This window comes from Saimiri boliviensis, chromosome 9 (genome assembly GCF_048565385.1).
Source record: "Saimiri boliviensis isolate mSaiBol1 chromosome 9, mSaiBol1.pri, whole genome shotgun sequence".
Taxonomy (NCBI): Eukaryota; Metazoa; Chordata; class Mammalia; order Primates; family Cebidae; genus Saimiri; species Saimiri boliviensis.
This window is the reverse complement of record NC_133457.1, coordinates 97,533,864-97,552,870: the sequence shown is the minus strand read 5'-3', so window position 1 is coordinate 97,552,870 and position 19,007 is coordinate 97,533,864. Positions and strand designations below refer to the sequence as shown.

The 19,007-nt window shown below is 51.3% G+C and overlaps 1 protein-coding gene across 1 annotated transcript in view; it reads right to left on the bottom strand.

Annotated features, from left to right (window-relative positions):
* Positions 1–19,007, bottom strand: part of BPIFB1 (BPI fold containing family B member 1) — a 23,198-nt gene extending 4,191 nt beyond the window's left edge. Inside the window, exons 1-12 of the mRNA XM_010342697.3 lie at positions 18,893–19,007; positions 16,207–16,348; positions 15,131–15,238; positions 13,733–13,882; positions 12,855–12,936; positions 9,392–9,455; positions 7,253–7,338; positions 5,486–5,665; positions 4,534–4,587; positions 3,873–4,031; positions 1,350–1,417; positions 477–522 (exon numbers count right to left, since the gene is read on the bottom strand). Coding sequence (XP_010340999.1) covers positions 477–522; positions 1,350–1,417; positions 3,873–4,031; positions 4,534–4,587; positions 5,486–5,665; positions 7,253–7,338; positions 9,392–9,455; positions 12,855–12,936; positions 13,733–13,882; positions 15,131–15,238; positions 16,207–16,348; positions 18,893–19,007 — 1,254 coding nt within the window. The remainder of the gene's footprint in view (positions 1–476; positions 523–1,349; positions 1,418–3,872; positions 4,032–4,533; positions 4,588–5,485; positions 5,666–7,252; positions 7,339–9,391; positions 9,456–12,854; positions 12,937–13,732; positions 13,883–15,130; positions 15,239–16,206; positions 16,349–18,892) is intronic.

The window sequence follows — 19,007 nt, the reverse complement described above, 5'->3', positions numbered from 1 at the left end:
AAAAATACAAAAATTAGCTGGGTGTGGTGGTGTCTGCCTATAATCCCAGCTATTCGGGGTGCTGAGGCAGGAGAATCACTTAAACCCAGGAGGCAGAGGTTGTAGTGAGCCGAGATTGTGCCATTGCACTGCACTCCAGCTGGGAGACAGAGTGAGACTCTGTCTCAAAAAAAAAAAAAAAAAAAAAAAAAGAAAAAAAAGAAAAGAAAAAGAAAAAAGAAAAAAAGAAAAGAAGAAAAAGAAAGTGTGTATCTGTGAGTGGAAGTGTGTGTGTACGTGCTCTCAGCTATGTCTGACACACAGTGGGTTCTCTGTAAACGCTCGAGCTGGGAATTTGAACTTGTGTGGAGCCCGGACAGCCCCCATGGTGCTTCTGTGGGGACCTTTTTCCAAGCAAATTCTGGGCAATGTCTCTTTTGAGAGTGGACCATTCCAGGCCATCCTTGGTGCCCTCAGGACCACCTGTTAACACTTACTTGGAACCAGCCAATCCGAGAGTTCATCAGCTTAATCCGATCAGCACTGCAATGGAAGATGCCTATGAGAGTGGCCCCTGGAGTCCCACTCATTCACCATCCATTCATTCAACAGCGATTTACCGAGCACCTATTATGTGCCAGGCACAGTGCAGGCTCTAGTGATATTGCTGTGAACCACATGAAGTCCTTGCCTCGTGGAGCTTGCACTCTAACGGCAGTGGTGGGGCGGGGTGGCATGGTGGGGACACAGAAAACAAATAGCAGTCCCAGGAGCAGAAAAATCAACCTCAGGAGTCAGGGCTGTGGTGGACGAGGAAGCCCGAGCCCCTTCAAAGGGTGCCCCAATTCCCGGCTCGACAGTTTGTTGCTATGTAGGATTGTGGGCACAGGGCAGCTAGGTAGTCTGATTTGAAATGTTCACAACTCATTTATATTAAAAAGTCCAGCCCTGTGTGGGCCGATCGAAACAGCCCTGGGCCTGACTTGTCCCCAGGGGCTCCAGCTTGCAGCCCTGCACTCACTCTGGGGCCACAGGAAAGGGGTGAGATGGGAGAACAGGCGGGGTGCAGAAGGCAAGTGGAGCTGTGCACTTCGGTGCTGGGTGACGGTTACCGCCATGGCCTGGGAGGTGCCCAGAGGGGGCTGCCCTTGGCCTGGGGTTTGCCTGCGCTGTGGCTGCTGCAGAGCCCTCTTCGTTTTCTACCCCATTCCCTCTCAGTCTTTGTCAGCAGGAGCGTCCAGGAAGGACATCCCTGCCTGCCCTGAGCAGCCTTCACCTGACAGCCACACAGAGGGTGTCTAAAGAAACCATGGTCACCAGGCGGGACTCATTTCCATCAGCAGAGTCTTCACAACGATTGGTGTGTTTACCTGATGTTATTCAAGTTGAGTATTAGTCGGTCGTCTTTGGTGTAAAACTGAGCCTCGGAGCTGGCTTCCTGTAACGAGAGAAGCCCAGACCCCATTGCTCTAAAGAGGATCTGAGTGTGGAGTTAGTGGTTCTGCAGGGAGGCTCTGGGGCCTGAATCTCAGTTCCTGGCTCTGTGACCTTGACAAAGGGCTTGACCTCCCTGGGCCTTACTTTCGTCATTTATTAAATGAGATAGTACTTGTACCCACTTCCCATTTAGCAGATGACAATCTAGGCTTGTTGTGGGGGATGATGATGATGACGATGATGATGACAGCAGCAGCCACTAGGCATGGAGCTCTTCCTGTGTGTCAGGTAGTGGTTTCAGAGCTGAGATCATCGTCTCCTTGATACTCACAACCCCGTGAGGTGGGTCCTTGTAGAGGTGAGGAAGCAGAAAGCCGAAGAGAGCCAGCAGGCCCCTGGTAAATGCTGACCACTGTTACTACTACTGGAAAGGTGTAAGCCACGCCAGCTCCCAAATACACGGGCTCCAGAGACATATCAACTTGACCTCTGTGCTGGGTGACCCTCAAGGCAGTGAGCTGGGTCCAGTTCCAGGTCAGCTGCACCCAGGGAACAGACTCACCTGGCTGGCCTGGGCTCAGCAGGCCAGAGTGCCTGCCCGGGTCATGGAAGGGCCAGGCCATGGTGCAGTGGGGCTGGCCTGGGCAGTCCACTCCTACCGCAACTTGGGTGGTAGGCTGAGGGTCAGGATGCCCTTCCATATAGAGAGCAGGGCACCATGCCAACAACCCCAGAAGGCACCATTTGTGAAAGGCATCCCAAAATTGTGTGGTGAGCAACCTGCCCAGCTGCACACAGCGACCCTGCTGTAATTAGCTTCCCACTCTCTACAGCTACTGTCCTGACTCTTTGGTTAAGCCTGGATGGCCTTTTTTTTTGAGTCAGGGTCTTGCGCCATCACCCAGGCTGGAGTGCAGTGGGGCAATCATGGCTCACTGCAGCCTCAAACTCCTAGACTCAAATGACCCTCCCACATCAGGTAGCTGGGGTTACATGCAGGAGTCACTGTGCCCAGCCAATTAAAAAAATTTTTTTGTAGAGACAGGGTCTCACTATGTTGCCCAGGCTGGTCTTGAATCCTGGTCTCAACGGATCCTCCCGCCTTGACCTCCCAAAGTGCTGGGATTACAGGTGTGAGCCTCCACGCCTGGCCTGTGAATGGCCTTACTTATCCAGCACCCAGTCATGCACCGTGCCTCATGTCCTCTCCTTTGCCCTCTGTAGAGGATGCAGCTGGTTCCCTGCTCGGAGCCCCTTCCCTTCCCTGGTGGGTATTGCCTCCGCCAGCTCATGGCTGCCCCTTCTCTGCAGAATTGCCCTTGCACCAGTGGAGCCACCCTGCTAGGGGGCAATGCTCCTCCTATTCCTGGGGGCTGTTGGTGGCCGGTGACTGATTGACATGGGACTGCCTGATGCAAGTGGGGCTTGCTTGGTTAATGCGGGCGCAGCGCGGTGCCATCCATGCTCCAGGGCTCTTGTAGGATTGAGCCAGAGTGCGGCCCTGGCTGAGATGGCATCTTTGCTCCCCGCTTCCCCTGCCCCATCCTGCTTTCTTCACGGCTCCTCTCCCAAGACCTCTCCCCCAGTAAATCCTCCTACAAGGATGTCTGTCTCAGGCTCTGCTTCTAGGATCCTTGTCTAAGATACCCTCCTACCAGGCTTGTCATTGACTGACCCCCACCCCATTCCTCCACCCCCAAGGTTCCCCACACATGGAAGCTAACTGAGATCCAAGCTGCTGGGGTTATGGAGAAAATCAGCTAAGAACTTCCTTGGAGATGACTTAGTTCTGCTGATGCTTCAGAAGAGGACTTGCCCCTCCCCATCTCTGTGGTTGCATGGAGCCCCCACTCCTCTTACTCAGTGTGTATATGGCCCAGCTCAGGAAGTTTTCATGTTCCATTTTTCTGGACACAACGATTGGCTCAAGAATGGGCAGCTGACTCAGGCTCATTCAATGAGAGTCAGCCCTGAGATGTTTGCTGGGGCTATGGAAAGATAGGTTCTTCCTGCTAGGGTTGCCAAGCTGGTAGGATATGAGCCTGATGCAGCCTGGGGCACTCCTGTGAGGGAACAGCTTGCCTGAGGTTCAAGGCAGCACAGAGGAAAACAAGGCTGCTAGGTGGGAGAGAGGAGAATGAAGAGGATATTGTTTGAGCACCTGGATCCAGCTGTTCCTGAAGCCAATAACATCTAGACTTTTTAGTTATAGGAGCTAATACAATTCCTTTTGTGCATAGGAGTTGAGTTTCTGCCCAGAGATCCCTGACTAATAAAGTTACAGGGTTAGAATTGGGTCCCCAAAGCTCCTGGCTCTTGGTTCAGAGCCCCCTGTCCCCTGTCCCTGTTAAGTGATGAGAGTGGTGGAAATGTTTGACAAAGCAAGAGGGTGAACAGGGGAAGTGGACAGAAGGGTCTCCCTGGTTGCTGCCAATATCGCAGATGACTGAACTCACGATGCCCACGGTGAACAGAGGGCGGAGGGCTTCATTGGAGGGAAACACTTCCAGCACAATCAGCTGGGCCACCTTGGCACGGCCTTGGTCCATAAAAAACTGTGGAGTGTCCTGAGTTAGGATCTTCACGATCTGGGTGGGCTCCAGAGAATCTGCAGCCTGGAAGGACATGAGACCCATATGTGGCCTCCCAAATGCCCACAATGGCCCACAGGCCCCATGTGGCCTGGCTCCTGCCCGCCTTCCTGGCCTCCCTGCTCCCTCTCGTGCTCCAGCCACCCTGTCCTTCTTGCAGTCTTTGGTCTCCTGTTCCCTCTGTCTGGCATACCCTTCCCTTCAGGGAGGCCTCCCTGATGGCCCAGACTATATCAGGGGCCCACAAATTTGTTTCTATCAGAACACCCTTTGATATAGAGAAGGGTTCTAATGGCCCCTAGAACCTGTCCTGAGTTACTGCACCTGTAATGGAAAGACTATCCATATGCTGATTTGCTTCAGGTCAAACTGGCCTGCCAGACAGAAAGCTCTGTGAGGACAGGGATGTGGTTTGAGTGTCCCAGTGCTGGAATGAAACACTAATTCCACACAGATTCTCCCTTGCAGAAGCCTGTGTCCAGACCATAGCAAACACCCTCGAGCTGCGGATGGCAAACAGACCAACCTTTGCATTGATCAGCCCAATGCTTGACTTCAGCCGACGGGCGATCTCAGGAAGCTGAGGGTGAGAGGAGACAGGGAAGGTCAGCTGGAGGGCACAGGGAGGCATGTCTCCTGTACCCCAGTGCTGGGAGGAAGGTTTTCCAGCACCCCAGAAAAGCTGGGTGGGCCCAGTGACCCAGGCCATGTGTCTGTCATTGGTGGAAAAATAGCCCCTAGGTCAGCTTCTGTGGGACATGGGGTCCTGCTGGCCTGGACTTTTACTGTGGGCTGGTGATGGCTGTGGGTCTGTGGGCAGCTTCCTGATCTCAGAGGATGTTAAGAGGTGATTTCATTCTTACTGCAATCATGAATGTGCTAGCTGGTGACCACGCCCCATTTTCTCACCATCCCAGTCCCAAGAGCTTGGTTATCGGTTGTCTGTCAGCTGACCTGAAGTCCTGCCATCCTCCCATAACGTTGGACCAACCCTTTTCCCCCTCTGGACCTCAATTTCCCTGTCAGTCATCGGGAGGAGGTGGCACGATATAGCTGACTGGTGGTGGTTATCTGCTGTGCCCTGTTAACAAGGATTCCAAGGTTGTGTCAGCATCCAGACTCAATAGGAAGGAGAGCCCTGATCGATTAGCGATGTCTGCCATGAGTGCCATAGTGGTGAGTAGTGGGACAGTTGCCATCCCTGCACCACTCAGTATCTGAGATGTATTTACCATCCCTGGACTACTCCGTATCTGAGATGTATTTATCACCTCTGGACGACTGCATATCTAAGATGCCCTTTGATTCCACAGGACTGTTATTTGGTAGAGGAAAAGGTGCATCAGATTCCAGGGAGCAGAACCATGACTGGGGCTGGATGTTACAGGGAGGATTCCCGCTTAGCAGCACTCTGTGTTCAGGAAATTCCTATGATGCAGCCTGGGCGGTCCTATTCTCTGTCTTGTGCTGAGGCTTACCACAGAGTCCAACAGGACCATAAATTCTTCTGGAGGGAGCACAGCAGCCACTGTAGCTTTCACTACGTCCTGACTCACGATGAGGCTGAACTGAGTGTTGTCCAGGGTGGGCACTGTCAGCGAAGTTGCAGAGTTATTGAACCATTTGGTCACTTTTCCCTGTGAGTCCAACAACTTGGCCTGAGGAGACAGAGCAGGAAGTGGGCTGAGAATTTTAACTTACAGCCTACCCAGTAACAACCTACAAGGACATGACACCATTTGGCCCCTTTTCTTTCTTTGCATTTGTTGCCAGGAAGCTTAGCCTGGAACACAGGTGCCTGGAAACATCTACTCCATCTTTGCCCCTTGGATAATCTCTGATTTTTATTTTTTAAACTAGATATCTAAGTTTTTTTCCCATGCTTCAACTTCTCAGATACCTCAACCCTTTGGATGAACAGAAAATTCAAAACTGCAATAAAATGGATGAAACTATTTGATGCCACCATTTTCCTAAGGATCCGTATAAACTAATCCGGGGGCTGGGTGTGGTGGTTCATGCTTGTAATCTTAGCACTTTGGGAGGCTGAGGTGGGAGGATCACTTGAGCCCAGGAGTTCGAGACCAGCCTGGGCAACATCGTGGAACCTCATCTCTACAAAAAATATGAAAAATTAGCCGGGTGTGGTGGTGGGTGCCTGCAGTCCCAGCTACTCAGGAGGCTGAGGTGAGAGGATCACTTGAGCCCAGGAGGTCAAGGCTGCAGTGAGCTGTGACAGCACCACTGCACTCTAACCTGGGTGACAGAGGGAGACTCAGTCGCAAAAGCTGTTGTGGTGGCTTACGCCTGCAATCCCAGCACTTTGGGAGGCCGAGGTGGGCAGATCACAAGGTCAAGAGTTCGAGACCAGCCTGGTCAACATGGTGAAACCCTATCTCTACTAATGATACAAAAAATTAGCCACATGTGGTGGTACACACCTGCAATCCCAGCTGCTTGGGATGCTGAGGCAGGAGAATCTCTTGAACCCGGGAGGCAGAGGTTGCAGTGAGCCAAGATTGCGCCACTGCACTCCAGCCTGGGCAACAGGGCAAGATTCTGTCTCAAAAACAAAACCAAAACAAAACAAAACCCCCAAAAACCCAAACCTGGTCTGAGATTCATGATGCCAGCATGGTCTGGCCCTTTGGGGCATCCAGCCACCGCATGGGTGTGCGGCTCCACATGGTACAGGGAGCTGACAGTTACTGGACAGTTCCTGTCTGCTGGGCACTCTGTGGTCTCATTTCATCCTCTCCTCAGTGACCATTATGATTAGCATTTTGCAGACAAGCAAACTGAGGCTCAAGAGGTGAAGGAACTTGCCCAAAGTCACACAGCCAGGGAGTCACAGAGCTGGGAAAGAAACTTAGATCTCTGTTTCTTGATCCTTGGCTTTTGTTTCAAGGTTGTCAGGTTTGGGGACTGGCAGAGACTTGCCTGAGAGAACGGCCGAGAGTCCTGTGTGCACACTCGGGCCCCAGAGCGGGGAAATTGGGGGTGGAAGGCAGATCCGCGGGGTGGGTGTTCTTTGGCTTTTGGGTTCTACTGGCTGGCTTTTCTCTCTTAGCATGGCTTGCCTAAGGGGGACGTGTTCAGCCTGCAGTGATTTTTCTAGCTCTCAGCCCGTGTGTCCCAACAGTGACCAGGATTTTCTCTAATATGGGTCCATGCTGTCTGACTCCTGGTGGTCAGGGAAGGGCAGCGATGTCCCCACTTCACTCTCGAGGTCCTGGGACACTCACCCCCAGGTAGAGCTGAATGGTGTCGCCCTTGATGGCAGGAGACAGAAGGTCAAACTGCAGATGGTCAGTGCTGAGGGCAATGGGCACTGCTCAGGGATGAGAAGAAAGTTCTGTGAGGATGGAGGACGGTATTGGAGGAGCAGTGGGGGTCTGCTTCCAGGTGGAGTTGTACCGATGCACGGGGGACAGGGAGGAGCAGGCAGTGATGATGTTGATAATAATGATACAAACAATGATGCCAGTGACCGGCACTGATGGAGCATCCGCCACGTGCCAGGCCTGTGCTGAGCCTCTGCATGTGTCAGCTCGTTCATCTGCGTGATAACCTTAGGAGGTAGGCCCCATGATGACTGCCTTTTACAGATGGGGAAACCAAGGCTGAGGAAAGCGAATTGACCTGTTCACAGCCACACGAGGAGAGCATGTGAACCCAGTCGGCTTTATGCCGAAGTCCCGGTTTGGAACGAAACTCAACTATTGCTTGTAATGCTCCACCGCCCGCCACCAGACGGAAAGCCGCGCCCCCCACTCAGGAGGTTCTGGGTCTGGACACCCTGTGAGCACCCGGATCTCAAGGAAGCTTAGCTTGGAACTCAGATGCCTGGTAACATCTACGCCGAAATCCAATGCGCTCCTCTACTCCCCCAAAGATCTCCTGTTCGCGTCAGAATTCCCCACTTGGCCGCCAGGTGGCGGTGGCCTGTCACCTGCCCCGGTGTATGGCCGAGGATGGGGAGCTTCCTGCTCCAGGTAGACCTCCGGGCCCACCCTCAGGGCAGCAGAGGAGCCAGCTGGACTTTGGTTTGAGCCTCAGTGACCTTGGCTAGTCTCTGCTTTTCTCTGAATCTGTTTCCTCATCTTAAAATGAGGGTATAATGCCCTCTGGGGCAGCAGCTGTACTAAAATTGGAATGACACAGAGAAGATGAACATGACTCCTGTAAAAATTATTTTAAAGAAAGAAAAAGAAAAAAGGAAAGAAGCAGTAGAATAGTAATTCCTGCCTCATGTGTAGAACTGGCACCTTGTAATGGCCCAGTCTGGGCCACACCCACTCAGAACTCAAGTCTTCCCCATTCCCAACTGCCTCTGTGAGCCTGGACGATGACTTAATTGCTTGGACCCTGTTTCATCAGAGTGAAGCGGGGTCATGACTGCTATCTCATGGAGCTGTCTGAGGAGTCAGTGAGACGGTGCCTGTAAACACCCAGCAGGAGGGCTTGGCTCATGGCAGATGCCCTGTGGGTGCTCAGTGCACGCTCATGCCATTCTCCTCTCCCTTTTCCTCTCTGGTCGCCCTTGGAATAAGCCTCTTCTGATCCCAAACAGCGGTTGGTAGGCTTTTCTTCTTCCCTGCCAATTTCCACTCTGGGGGCCTGGGCAGAAGGCTGGGTCCTCCCACGCCTGCTACTCTGGGGGAGGGAGAAATGATCTCCTTCCATCTTCCCCCTTCAAATCATCTCTGATTTTTATTTTTAAAACCAGATATCTCAGTTTTTAACCCATGCTTTAAATTCTCAGACTCCTCAAACCCTGGATGGAGGGAAAATTCAACACTGCAGTGAAATGGATAAAACCATTTGAGGTTGCAGTTTTCCACAGGATCCATAAAAACTAGCCTGGGGGCTGCATTTGTGGCTCATGCTTGTAGTCTTAGCACCTTCCATCTGTCCATCCATCCATCCATGCATCCATTTAGCATGCATTTGCAAGTGCTTCTCTGTGCCAGGCGCAACACCTGCTATGTGCCCGGGACTTTCCTGTAGACTTTTATTCTGCACTAACAATCCTATGACATAGCGATGGTTAAACCCCATATGATAGATGAGGGAACCGAGGATGAGGAGGTAAAGTAGCTTTCCCAAAGTCATAGAGCAAGTCAGGGGCAGAGCTGGGATTTGAACTTGGGGTATGCATTGGCCTGACAACTGTACACATAGTAGGAGCTCATAAAGTCCTAGTCATGGCAACTTTCTGTCTGTGCATCTTGGGCAGGAATCAATGGTTGCTTGTCTCACCTGCTGCTGGGCCCGAGTTGCAGCTCTGGCCTGACTTGGGGAGCCCTCCCCTTGGTGGAGTCAGGGTCTGGAGGCCAGCTCCATTATAAAGGAATAGGCGGGAGAGAGAGCAGAGCACCTACCTTTCACCAGCTGTAGGAGGTCTGCATACATGTCATTGAAGGAAGTCTCGATCACGGGACACAGCTGCAGCAGCATAAATGAGGGGCTCCATGAGGGAGGGGCCAGGATGCAGCCATACGGCAACCTGTGCCCGGCCCACCCAGCCTGAGTTCTGCTGCTGTGCCCATGGCCACCTAGGTTCCATCCATGGGTTGAGGACTCATTGGTGTGTCTACTCCAGGCTGCAGGACCATCTGGGACTTTTTGCTATGGCTGTGCCCCAGGTGTGCTTGGCCTGCCATCAGCCCTCCCTCTCTGACTCCTTGTCTTGCTGGGTGCAATGACTCATGCCTGTAATTCCAGCAGTTCGGGAGGCCGAGGTGGGTGGATTGCTTGAGGTCTGGAGTTTGAGACCAGCCTGGCCAAAATGGCCAAAATACTACTAATACAAAAATACTATTAGTAGTATTTTTACAAATTTTAGTATTTTTCCCCGTGTTGGCCAGGCTGGTCTCGAACTCCTGACCTCAATTGATCCACTGGCCTCGACCTCCTAAAGTGCTGGGATTACAGGTGTGGGCCACTGCACCTGGCCTCAACAGTTTCCAAATGAGCCCCTACCAGATGTTCACTTCTTAAATTCTGTGCCTTTTCCCTTTATGCCAGATAAAATATTCCTATGACTATCATAGCAAATCTAGTGAACATTGAGGATTTGCTGACGGTAAATGGAATGTTGGTCAGTTCACATTGTTCTTTCTACTTAGCTTTTCGTCACTAAAGACAGATACTATGCAAGGAGCATTGTATAATTTCAAGTTTTTGTCATCTTTTCTAGTAGAAAATATATTTTTAACTATTAAAGTTTGATGCTAGATAAAATACGATTTTGCTGGAGACTGGGAAGAAAAATTACAACGGAGTCCTACTTTATGAAATTCCCATGTAGAAACACAGAAATACAATTATTCAAAGAAAAAACACACTTTCTTCTTATGTAAGAAAATTCCAATGTTACCACATTTTCACTTTTGGATTCCCTTAAAATAACTCCCTGGATATGTATATTTACTAACAGGTCCGGGTCTCAATATTCTAACTATAAGAAGCCATTGTCTTGAAGTTTGATACCACACAATTCATCATATTCATTGTTCATTAGATTCATTATATCACACAATTCATTAATTCACTATATTCATTCCCTCCCTTTTTCTCTATTCTCTCTCTATTTCTCCGCATGCTCTTCCAAAAAAGTGCTGGGGAAAGGTAGCTTGAATTGGGCTGAATCAACATTGCTTCTGAAGTTAACCTTTTAAGATCTTATTTGAGTTTTATTTATTGATTATTCACTTATTTTTCCTTGGCCTCTTTCATATGTAGATATTTAGACTGTTAAAATAATGGATCTTCCTTTGAGTACACATGCTACTCATAAATTTTACCAGTGCAGAAGCATAAGCAGAAAGTCTTTAACTCCAGCTTAACAGAGAAACAAATATGTAATTCTATATTGTACAGCTGATGTATATTTCACAAAATGGAGATGAAATGTTTTACTGTATTTTTCTTGAAGGGAAGGACATGGAAGCCAATTTGGAGACAAATAAAAATCTCCATTGTTTTAAAGTGCTCTTAATAAAATCGCATTGTTTGTATAAAGCATTGTGTTATTTGTTTATTTAGTTTTTGGGACAGGGTCTTGCTGTGTTGCCCAGGCTGGAGTGCAGTGGCATAATTGGGACCCACTGCAGCCTCAACCTCCTAGGCTCAAGCGATCCTCCTGCCTCAGCAACCTGAGTGGCCGGAACCATAGGCATACGCCATCATGCCCAGCTATTACAATTTTTTATTTGTTGTAGAGATGGGGTTTCTCTGTTTTTCAGGCAAGTCTCAAGCTCCTGGGCTCAAGGGATCCTCCCGCCTTGACCTCCCAAAGTGCTGAGATGACAGGCGTGAGCCACTGGCTTTGGCCTGAAATACTGTTTTAAATATTGCTACTGTCATTTGAAAGTCCTCTTTACAAAACCACATTATTTTAAAAAGAATTTCCTGGAATGATTTTGTAAATCTTTAAATACAATGCACCTAGCTAATAATTGTAAGTATTACATAATGACTTCGAAACATAGATCTGATTTAAAGGCCGACACCAAGTCTAGCCTTGTAAAAACACTGGCACGTGTGGATGGAGGTGGGAAGGGAAAGAGCTCCTAGATGAAAGTAACAGGATTATGGGTATTTTTTTCCCAAATTGTTTCAGTTATTACATCATCTTTTCAAAGAAAAAAAATCGCCAGGCGCAGTGGCTCATGCCTGTAGTCCCAGCACCTTTGGAGGCTTGAGGAGGGCGGGTCACCTGAGGTCAGGAGTTTGAGACTGGCCTGGCCATCATGGCGAAAACTCTGTCTCTACTAAAAATCTAAAAATTAGCCATGCATGATGCTCGTCTGTAATCCCAGCCACTTGGGAGGCTGAGGGACGAGAATTGCTTGAACCCGGGAGGCGGATGTTGCAGTGAGCTGAGATTGCGCCACTACACTCCCTCCTTGGTGACTTTGTCTCAAAACAAACAAATAAAAACAAAAATTAAAGAAAAAAGTCTTATTATAAGAAATATTAGCTATTTGACAAGGTGTTTTGACCCTAGAAGTGGGGGTCATTGTTATGAACACATCTTGGAATTTACAACGGAAATCATTGATCAATGTGGGCGAATTCAGTTTACAACGTTTTAGTATACCTGTGACAAATAGGGACAACGAAAGTGAGAGTCACCTGTGTTCACTGACTCAGAAAAATAATACAATAGGACCTGGTGGGTGGTGCAGCCCTGAAGACCACAGCCAGATTGATATGTGACAGCGGTATGCTACAGCCAGCTTGTACTAGCTTTTGAGAACCAATTGTTAAATTTCGGCAAATTGTTTGAGTTGGGTGCTAAGCCCAGAGATTGTTAAAAATTAAATATATAAACTTACAATTAAATAAATTATATTTAAAAAATTTAATAAAAACTTAAAATGTATTGCTTCCTAATTATTTTGCTGCATTTTACTACTATGTGTTACTCCTGAGGTCATGTGTATGTAGCTGTTTGGTGGAAATATACAATCGTGTGCTATCATACATGTTTTCCCAATTCTGTTCAGTGACATCACACTGGTAGCCTAAAATTGGCCCAGAAGGGAGTATTTCTACCAGGGAAATATGCAAAAGCTGCAAATCAGGGTTGCCTCCCCTCAACAACCCCTCCAGAGACAATTGTTAAAAATTTCTCAGCACCGCACTGTTCAAGGGCTCTGGGCTGACTTTGAGCAGTCCCATGACCTTGACCTCAACCGTCGGCCTGGGTCAACGGCCCACCCCACTCCAATACCCTTTGCTATCCAACCCCAGATAATTCTTTCAGCAAAGCCCACCCAAGGAGACTCCAGCCCCAAAGGGGGCAGAATGTCCACGAGAGGCCCTGATGCCACTCACCTGGTTTTTTACCAGTTGGGGCAGAGCTGGCACTAGGAGATTCATCACCTGCTGAGCTAAGGAGTTCACCAGGAGGGAGAGCCTTTCAGGGAGGAGAGCAGGAGAGACATTAGGAAGGGTCAGGGATGATCACCCCTCTATGTTGCAGAGGGGGAAACTGAGTCTAGGAGAGGAAGGAACCTGCCCAGGGTCACATGACTCATTAGAGATGGGGCTGGGGGTAGCCCCTGAGCCAGGTGTAGGTGGCGGCAAAGAGTTATCAGAAAGCAGCGGCTGGGTGTTGTCATTAGAACTTTGTGCCGGGCATTGGCATGACAGGAGCTGGCATTTCTCCCTGTCCTCCTGCTAAGAAGGGAAGGGGGACGCCATGTTTTTGGGCACTGCCATGCACCGTGCACTGTTCTTAAGTGCCTGATGGCTGTTGCCTGATCAGTTCTCTCACCACTGCCTGGAAGGTGTCATCACCTGCACTTTACAGGTAAGGAAGGTGAGACACAGGGCGGCCACTTGGCCACCATTGCCTGGAGAACAAATGAAGAAAATGCATCTCCTGACCCAAAGCCTTTGTTTTTACCCCTGGCTCCACCCACGCCTGTCTTGGGTGTTTGGAGGGGCTTCTAGGGCTCCCCCTTCAAGATCTGTCCCACCTCCTGGTGTCATGCTTGAAACCCACCAGCGTTGCTTCTGATCTTGATGTCCTGAACTTCCTTTGGCATCACAGATTCCCTGGAAGGAGCCCCAGACCAGGAATCAGGAGGGGATCAGTCCCTTTCTTTCTCTAGGCCTCAGCGTTCTCCATTTGTAAAATGGGGCAAGTCCACCGCCTGGCTTTCCTCCCGGGAAGGGTGTGAGCCCTGCTGGTGGCCGGTGACACTCACTTATGCAGCAGTTGGATACGCAGGCTCCCGTGGCTGGTGGCACAGTTGCTGAGGACCAGGCGAGTGGGGCCATGTGCACTGGTGTCCATGCGGATGATGGCTTCGGCCTCAGTCTCCATTTGGAACTCCACGATGGTCTTGACCAGGGGCCTGGGGGGTGGAGGCACCTTACCGTGTGAGCACCAGCCAAGCCCGGGCCGGAGCAAACCTGCCGTCCGTCTCTGTCCTCCAGCTCTCATCTCCTTCCTCAGTCTCCTTTGCTGGTTTCTCCTCATCTCCACCCAGCTGCACCCCAGCATGTCCCAGGATCAGTTTTCAGATTCCTTTCTGGTTTAAATCCCTTTCATCTGCTGACAGCTTCCAAACATTCACCCAGCCCAGGACGCCGATGTCTCATGGGCATCTCAAGTTCAGCACACGCAACGCTGGGCTGGCTCTTCCCCCAGACCTGCTCCTCGCATGGCCTTCCCTGTCTTGTTTACCGACCACTCCATCCTGCCAGTGGTGCAGGCAAAAGTCGTGGAGTCATCCGTGACTTCCCTCCGTCTCCACTCGCATACACACACATCCTCAGTTCACTGGGGTATCCTGATGTCCCCACCTACGTCCAACACATTTCCAGAACCCAGTCAAGTTCTCAGCACCTCTGTGCCCCAAACCCCGGTCTAAGTCATCGTCGTCTCCTCCTGAATTGTTGCAGCAGCTTTGGGATAGCCTTCCTGTCTCCATTCTTGCCCCTAGAAAGTCTTATTTTTTCCCCATAGCAGCTAGGAGTCTTTAAAAATGTTAAAGACATTTGACTCAGCAAAAGCCAAGTCCTTATCTTCTCCCACAAGGCCTTGCGTGATCTGGCCTCGGCTGCCAGCTGACCTCCTCTGCCAGCACGCCCCCCTCCCTCTTCCCCCTGTCTCTGCCATTCTTTGAGCAAGGCAGGCACGCTCCTGCTGCAGGGCCTTTGCCCTTGCTCTTCTCTCCACTCAGAGCTCTGTTTTTTTTTTTTTTTTTTTTTTTTTTTTGAGACGGAGTTTCGCTCTTCTTACCCAGGCTGGAGTGCAATGGCGCGATCTCGGCTCACCGCAACCTCCACCTCCTGGGTTCAGGCAATTCTCCTGCCTCAGCCTCCTGAGTAGCTGGGATTACAGGCACGCGCCACCATGCCCAGCTAATTTTTTTGTATTTTTAGTAGAGACGGGGTTTCACCATGTTGACCAGGATGGTCTCGATCTCTTGACCTTGTGATCCACCCGCCTCGGCCTCCCAAAGTGCTGGGATTACAGGCTTGAGCCATCGCACCCGGCCGGAGCTCTGTTTTCCAGACACCTGCATGTGGGCATGGGGGAGAGGGAATGAGCAGATGAGCCTGTCAAGCCTACTGTACTTGATGGCGGGGACACTCACGTGTTTAATCCGGCCACCATGTGCAGGGGGATCCTGACTAGCAGCTCTTGGTCATTGGCCGAGGGCTTCACCTGCAGCTGGAGGATGTTAGCTGTGGTGACCTTCAGCCTGGACGGGAATCAGGAGCGATCAGAATCATGCCTTCTCCTCATTGTTCCCCAGCCTACTCCCTCTCTTTCCCATCTCCTTGGGGTACTTGGGCAGCAGTGGGACCCTAGTCCTGTCCAGTTCTCTCCAGACGGTCTTGCCTCCATCCTTCCCTCCATCCCGCTCACCGCACTGTCATGGTGCCTTCTCTTCTAGGTGGTGAATACCAGCTCCTTGAGCTGACTCATAAGACCCTCTGTGGCCTGACCCTGCTGATCCCTTACTCCTTGCCTTGAGGTTTGAGCTTCAGCCATTCTGACTGACTGTCATTCCTTCATGCCTTTGCCCAGGCTGATTCCTCTACCTGGATGCCATTGCTTCTTGTCTCCTGGTGACCATTGAGTTGTCGGCTCAACTGTCACCTCCAGGGAGAAGCATCACCTCATCCCTTCCCTTGCTCTGAGTTTTCTTTTCTTTTTTTTTTTTTTTTTAAGACAGAGTCTCACTCTATAGCCCAGACTGGAGTGCAGTGGCGTGATCTTGGCTCACTGCCACCTCTGCCTCCCGGGTTCAAGTGATTCTTCTGCCTCAGCCTCCCTAGCAGCTGGGATTATAGGCACCCACCAGCATACCAGGCTAATCTTTGCATTTTTAGTAGAGACAGGGTTCTACCATGTTGACCAGGCTGGTCTCGAACCCCTAACCTTAGGTGATCCAACTACCTTGGCCTCCCAAAGTGCTGGGATTACAGGCGTGAGCCACCATGCCTGGCGTTGCTCTGGGGTTGTTGTCTTAGGGTTCCTGCGTCATTGTATTACGGTTCTTGTTAACTATTCTGGGAGCTTCTGGAGGGAGAGGCTTTGTTTGATCCATTCTTTGTGATCTGACATAAGTCGATGCTTGCAGACTGGCTGACTGAGCATGCAGAGTGTGTCCTGGGCAGAGGTGCGGGCAGGGGCTAGCTCCTGGTGTGGTCCCACTCCACTCACCAGATGATGTGCTTCAGGACGGTGTTCACCAGGCTGCCCAGCACAGGGATGCCCCCAGCTGGCTTCTCCCGTATGGCACTGAGCAGCGGCAGCTGCTGCAGGATGCTGGTGGCATGGTGATCCTTCAGCTGCTGTGTCAGCTCTGGAGGCAGACCCCAGAAATTAGGGCCCAGGAGGAGGGGCAAGAAGGAAGGCTCGCTGGGGGCTCGGGGCTGGGGCGAGGTATCACTCGGGTCTCCCTGAGATGAGGCGAGGGTGCAGCCATCTCTACTGTGGTGGAGGTCAGGACCAGCTTGCCAGTCCCCACAGTGTAGATGTAGCCTTGAAGATAAGTGGCCCAAATGGGTCGTTTTCACATCGAGAGTGAGGCTGGGGTCGTTCACATGCCTAAGCATTGCCAGCCTCTGTGGGGAGCGTCAGCCACTACACACAGCACCTGGACCTACACTCGTCCCTCACAGCCAGTGGCAAGCACTTCCAGGGCCAAGAGGCAGGGAACCCACAACGCCCTGCTTGGGGCTGTTTTGCTGCCAAAGCACACTTGTTCACAATTGTCTGGCATCCATATTCTACGGGTGTATGGGCCAAAGGCCTCAGGTGCTGAGCAGAGGAAGGAGGGGTCAGGACAGAGGCATACGGGTGAGGAGCCCTGGATTCTGGTCCCAGCCATGAGCAGCTGGAGCCCATCTGGCTCCTGTGCAGAGCAGGTTAGAGGTGCCAGAGAGCTGACGCCCCAGGAGCAGACCTCAGCCAGTGATTGGTGAGAGTTGGTGTATCAATACCTCAGCTCCGTCACCCCTCAGTCAGGATAGCTCAAATGTGTGTCCCTCACTGTGTTTCAGAGCTCCTGTGTTATAGCCTCTCGGCTGCAAATCCACCCACTTTGCCTATTGTGGTAACGGAGCTGGGCCCTGTGAATATTTCTTCTTTGCCGTTTGGCACAATGTTAAGCCTTTTCAGTGGAGGCTCTGGAGGGGTGTGGGGAAGGAAGGGGCTTCCCCTCATGGCGCTGGTGTGCTCCTCTTACCAGGTTCCTATGGTGCCACTGCCCAGTGGCTTTTGCTGAGTGAGTTCTGTGGGCACCCTGGCTAGCTTCTAGGTGGTTTCCCAGAGATAGCTTCCCCGTGAGTTAACAGCAGGCCCCCTCCTCCAGGGGCAGCTTCCCAGAGACTTTCACTGGCTCCCTGGCAGGTAGTTCTCTGCCCACTAGCCTCAGTTTGCCAACTGTGGCCCAGCTCTGGCCTGGGACAAGCCAGCAAGCTTTTCAACCACAAGCTGGGCTTCAACCACACCCTCTGCAATGAGGGCTGGGGAGGATTCTTTGCCTGTAAGCTTGCTCTGTCCTTGGCTACCCCTTTCATCCCTAGGGTATCCTTTAGAGCTCGCTCTCTCTTCCCTCTTAGCCAGTTCCCCGTTCCTCCAATCTCCTGGTAATACTTCTTTGCATTAAACTTACCTGTTGGGATGACTGTGTGGTTTCTGTCTTCTGATTGGCCCTAAAAGATGCAGTTGCTAGGCAGGACTGAACTCCAGTCCCCGCAGTGGTACCTGGCTTGGAAATGCTTGGGATGCTTTCCCTTCCCTGCCTTGCCCCCCCATACTCCTGTAGGTGTTTCTGGGATTACCGTCAAAACCAACCACTTGCATACAAGTCCTTTTAGGAGAGCCCAAAGCATGATTATTCATCTCTAAGCTCCTTCCGGCTGCAATTTCACAGGCTTGAGCTTCATAGTCTGGACCCAGCCACCTCTGCCTCCCTCCAGCTTCCCAGAGCTCGCTGCTTCCTGACCTTACTTGGGACTCCATCCTCTGGCTACAGAGCCTGTTGGTTCCGCAGGACCTGCCCCTGCCCCTGTGGCCATGACCCAGGCCCTAGTCCCCTGAATGCAGAGGTCTGGTCCTCTGAGTGCTCAGGTGGCTCTCCAGAGCTGAGAGCTGAGTCCCCTCTACAGGGATGGCACTTTAGAGCAGTGGTTCTCCATTGGGGTGATTTCGTCCCCTAAGAGACGTTTGCCAATGTCTGGGGACCTTTTTGGTTGTCACAGTTGGGTTAAGGAGGCTGTTAAGCATCCTACATGCCCAGGACACCCCCCACAATAACAGCTGTTTGGTCCACAGCATCAGAAGTGCTGAGTTGAGAAGTGTGGTCACAGCATCCATAAAGCTCTAGTTAATTCCAGCAACCCAGTGAGGAGAGGTAGGCCCTCTTATCTGTGTCCCAAGGAGGAAGCCGAGGCCCAGGGACGGGCCCAGTGGCCCCGAGCTGGAGAGTGAGACATTGTGCCTGGGACCCAGGCCGCCACACTCACAGTCAAGGGTCTCTGCTGTGGGGACAAAGGAACACGCTAGGTTAACTAAGAGGGGGTACTCTGAGGATGGGATTTTAGGTGAGGGCAGGGGGAGGGGCAGGTGCACCACTGCATTCAGTGGCCACACGCCCCTTCTGCAGGCTGTGGAAGCTCAGGGTTTTGGAACTGTGGAATTTAAGAAGGGAATCTTGGAATCGTGGACTCTTGAGATCACAGACACTCGAGACCTTTACAACTCACTCATGTTCACCCAAGTCCTGGGGTTTCCGCCATGCCTTGCACGGCCCCTGTGATGAGGAGCTCTCTCTCTCCATTGGGAAGCTGCTCCACCTACCCCCTTGTCTTAGGGCGGCCAGGTCCGGAGGGCCAAAACTTACTTTCTTTGACGACTTTTGGACCGAGGATGAGAAGTCCAGTGGGGCTGAGGGTGGCTTGGATCAAGGTGGCTGCCAGCAAACCACAGAGAAGGGTGAAGGTCCACGGGCCGGCCAT